Source organism: Sinocyclocheilus anshuiensis, unplaced genomic scaffold (assembly GCF_001515605.1).
Source record: "Sinocyclocheilus anshuiensis isolate Anshui unplaced genomic scaffold, SAMN03320099.WGS_v1.1 scaffold955, whole genome shotgun sequence".
Lineage (NCBI taxonomy): Eukaryota > Metazoa > Chordata > Actinopteri > Cypriniformes > Cyprinidae > Sinocyclocheilus > Sinocyclocheilus anshuiensis.
In genome coordinates this window covers 832,820-837,222 of record NW_015546094.1, presented here as the reverse complement: position 1 = coordinate 837,222, position 4,403 = coordinate 832,820, and the positions used below count along the sequence as shown (strand labels likewise).

At 39.7% G+C, this 4,403-nt stretch overlaps 1 protein-coding gene across 1 annotated transcript in view; it reads right to left on the bottom strand.

Moving 5' to 3' along the window:
• The window catches only part of LOC107700141 (glycogen synthase kinase-3 alpha-like), a 21,231-nt gene extending 19,471 nt beyond the window's left edge, over positions 1–1,760 (bottom strand). Inside the window, exons 1-2 of the mRNA XM_016501680.1 lie at positions 1,748–1,760; positions 1,263–1,450 (exon numbers count right to left, since the gene is read on the bottom strand). Of these exons, the coding sequence (XP_016357166.1) occupies positions 1,263–1,450; positions 1,748–1,760 (201 nt within the window). The remainder of the gene's footprint in view (positions 1–1,262; positions 1,451–1,747) is intronic.
• Between the last annotated feature and the right edge of the window lie 2,643 nt (positions 1,761–4,403).

The following is a 4,403-nucleotide window of genomic DNA, read 5'->3' as shown; positions in this document are numbered from 1 at the left end:
TTCGCAAAACTGAAGTTGAGCCACTGATGTCACATGGACTGTTTTACCGATGTCCTTGCTACGTTTCTGGACTTGAGAACATTACAGTTGCGTTGCTGTCTATGCAGGGTCTGAGCTCTCACATTACATCAAAAATATCTTTATTTGTGTTCCGAAGATGAACGAAGGTCTACATCATTTACCTTTATTCCACACCGCTCTGTCCCTTCTCTGAGAAACGGGCTGATAATTTCCTTCTTTTATGAAGCCCCTCCCTCAGAAATACGCGATGGGCTCTGATTGGTTAGCTAGCCCCGTGTGTTGTGATTGGCTAAACTGCCTCTAGTGCGAGTCTAAACATCCCGCCCCTCACCTCAGCGGCATGTGCTCCGGTTGTTTATGTAAACAACGGCATCGTTATTATCGCTTATCAGTTTGAGCTTGATTGAGAAGCAGAGGATATTATTGAAGAGGATCATGCAGAACCTGTGCAAGCACGGCTTTTAATGGTTGGCCTATGTTTTTTGTTTGTTGTTGTCTCATACTTTTAGATACGCTGTTATTTGTAAATGCTACTGCTTATGTTAGCTTTTAATATAGTTTTATCCTGATTAAAGCTTTAATACAGTATAGCAACTGCAACAGTATTTTTGCATTCAAATGCAAATGTTTATTTTAAATTCGACTAATATTCATTTTTTTATTCACTATCTCCTCATCACAGGCAGGCACAGCACTCATGTTCGTGTTTGTGTGTGCTGTCTGCGTCACTCATAGGACGTGCCTATATCGTGCACTATATCGAAATTTTTTTATATCGTTATCGAAGAAGGTGTACCATCGATAAATATCGATACCGTTTTATCGCCCAGGGATACTTTTGAGTCAGTTTGAAAGAGGTTCAGGTCTTCTGAAAATGTGAAGAGCAACATTTCCTCAAGGCAGTAGAGCCTGGACAAAACAACTGGAGTCATAAGGCAAGTTTGTAGTTTATGAACACACCGCTGAACTTAAAAGGGGGTGTTTTCAATGTGATCTTAAGCCTTTTTGTTCTTTTAGCTTTGTTATCTAAGCAGAAGCAACATGAGATATTAAATGTTTATCACTGGTCAAATCGCAATGACAAAAAGAAAATTCCAACGCGATTGTAGCAGCCATATTTAAAGGGCCTGTAGCATTACAAGTAAAAACATTTCCTGTTGGAAATGGTTTTATGCATTTTAGGGTTATTTATTATGATACTAACATCAGTTTGTACACAATCAGGTTCTTACTCCTCTTACCTTAAACCTCTTATCCTGAAGCACCTTCTTTATGGCCACCATCTCCTGGCTGTCAATGAGTCGAGCCTGGTACACCACTCCAAATGAGCCATTCCCGATCACCTTGATGTCTGTGTACGAGACCTCCTGAGGACGGTCTGGACCCTGCCCTGGTGTGGCTACTACCGTTGTTACTTTCCCACTATCCCCTAAACACACAACAAAACAAGTGTTTTTTTAAACAAAAGGCCTTTGCCTGAAAGATCTGACTGCTCAAAATAATTAAGATTTAAACCACAGGAGTCATTTTTCCCCATGTATGACCTGAACGAATGCAGTCACATATTAAACACTACTTTTGTAGTCCATGTGCTAAAATTACAAAAAGAACATCCTCAAATTTACCATCTGACAAGACATCTGACAATTTACCTTAATAGTCATTGTTTAATTCATGTTTAAAAGGGTTTGCTCAGCCCTAAAATGAAAATTCTGTCAGCATTTACTCACGCCGCTCATGTCGCATTCCCCTCATGTCGCTCCAAACCCATAAGAAATACGATCATCTTTGGAACACAAATTAAGATATTTTTAATCAAATCTAAGAGATTTCTGTGCCTCCTGCAATTTAATCCAAAGTCTGCTGATACATGATCGCCTTATATGATGAACAGATCTATTTTTAGGCTTTTATTCACATATAAACATTAATAAGCTAACAATGTTAACAGCAATATTTGGTGATGGAAGCTCAAGCACGCTTGCTTGCGGTGCAAGGACCAATGAGATCAAGGCAAGTATGGTTGAGCGATTTATGTTCGCTGATCTATGTTTATATGTGAATAAAAGCCTAAATTAAATCTGTTCGTCATATAAAGCAACCATGTTTCTTCAGAATACTTGGATTAAATTGCTCAATTCATATGGATTTGTTTTTTGATCTCTTTACAAATGTTTTATAGGGTCAAGACAAGAGTAAAATGTCAATTTTCATTTTGGGGTGCACTAACCCTGTAAGTAAGAGACTGAAAAATGCATTGGACTTACTATTTTATAGTAATATTTCAGTTTTTCTACTAAACTGTTTTTGTAATATCAGGTGAATTAATGCATTTAAATTGTTATTATATTCAGTTGGTCTCTAAATATTAGCTTGTATAACAAAAGCAGAATCATACCATTGTGTGAACTAACAAGTGAAATAACAGTTATAAAAAAAAAATATTATTTTCTCTGTATTTTTATTTCTGCCCTAGCTTCTGTCAAGAGCACTGGACCAGTGCATGACACTAACTAAAAGAGGGTTACTTTTATCTTTGTTGCCTATACACATTATTAGTGTCAAACTTAGCCTTTCTGAGGTTAGTGATACTCAAGTGCATTTAGATTTGTCCATCCAAAACAAAAAAGTAACATGAATTTAATTTCCCCTGGAAAATAACGTAATATCTGTGTGATAACACACAGCATTTTGAATAAATTGTCAGAAGCTGAGCACTGCTGTATGATGTCCATGTAGTCATTCATTTTATGCTGCAGGATTGGTGGTGGACACGTTCCTCGTGGTAAAACCACAGGAAAATGATGCTCTGACAGTATTAATTATGAATCTACCATGCAATTTCAGCTGAGAAAAACATGAGTAATAGCTCTAATCAGCTGGTGAGTGTGGTGATTTGAAAAGACAAGTCACATGCAACATTTACGGTTATTTTGTGGTGCCTTGCATGCTTTTTGAAGCATGAAATCACAGGTCCTCACTGCATTGGAATTGGTGAGCAGCACATTCTTTAAAACTTCTCCTTTCGCACTCCATGGAAGAAAGTCAATCAGGTTTAGATCGACATGAGAGTGAGTAAAACAAAACGTGAAATATTCCTCAAAACTACTCCTGAATGCCTGAGAGAGCTTTATATTCAAAAGACATGAAAACAAAGCAAAAAGTCCAAACCCAGCATTAGCTACTACAGCGGTTAGATCTTTTTGAACTCATCTTATCCAGCACGCTATGCCTGTTTGCCACTCTGTCTGACAGGTGTTAATAGTAATCCAACACCCGTGTTTAGATGTGTGCCCAAACACAACAGAACAACGGGTAGAGCTTATCACTAGGAATAGCAGAAACTCCCTTAAGACTGTTTGAACATGGGTGGAGTCTACTAAAGTCTGACCACATTTCCACCTGTGGCCAAGAGCAGACCTGAATAATGGGGACGCCTGGAGACAAGCAGAGCCCTAGGGTGATGTTTTTTCCGTCAGTTGCTGTCAGTTTAGATTTAGATGAGTAATGACAGATTCACCAAAACAAAAGCTTTGTTTTATTACACAGCAAAACTATTATTTACCAGATCAAAGCAGAGCAGACAGCTGTTGTCATGCATGACATATGGCTCTTTTCCACTGCATGGTACGGCACGGTACGGCTCGGTACGGTTCACTTTTGGGGGGTTTTCCACTGGGTACAGTACCTGGTACCTGGTACTTTTTTTAGTACCACTTCGGTTGGGGTTCCAGGTGAACCGTACCGTTACCAAAACGTGACGTGTAAACTCTGCTGATCACGGATTGGCCGGAGAGAATCGTCACTACCTGCGTCACTGAACTTGCGACACAAACACAAAAGAACCGCTAGATTTAAATCAGCACAGCCAGCGAAGGATCGAATGCAACTGTTTTGAACGAGCGCACCTTTTTTTAACAACCAAAAAGTGGCTGTTCCCCCTGTTGAGGAAGTACAGACGTTGCTCTCGTTGATAGCAGAGGAGCGGATCCAGCGAGAGCTTGATGGGGCGACGCGGAATGAAAAAGTTTTTTAGGAGTCGCAGCAGTAGAGGCGGCGCAACTATAATGACGTGAATAATCCCGCCCACTCTAAAGCGATACTAAACTGCAGTGGAAACGCAAACCGAGCCGAGTCGTACCGAGCCGAGTCGTACCACGCAGTGGAAAAGCGCCATTAGTTTCAATCTTTCTGAAAATCCTGAGTCAAATTGTGCTTTGTTTGTAAACGAATCCGTGGTAAAAATGATGTGAACAAAGGACCAAGCAATCTGGATCTTCATTAAAAATCACAATAGTTCATCCACTATTTCCTGATGTTAGGTTCAGAAGGAAGGCAATGCAAAGACTGTTTTTCCACAACTTGGCACTGCAGCGTCTTGC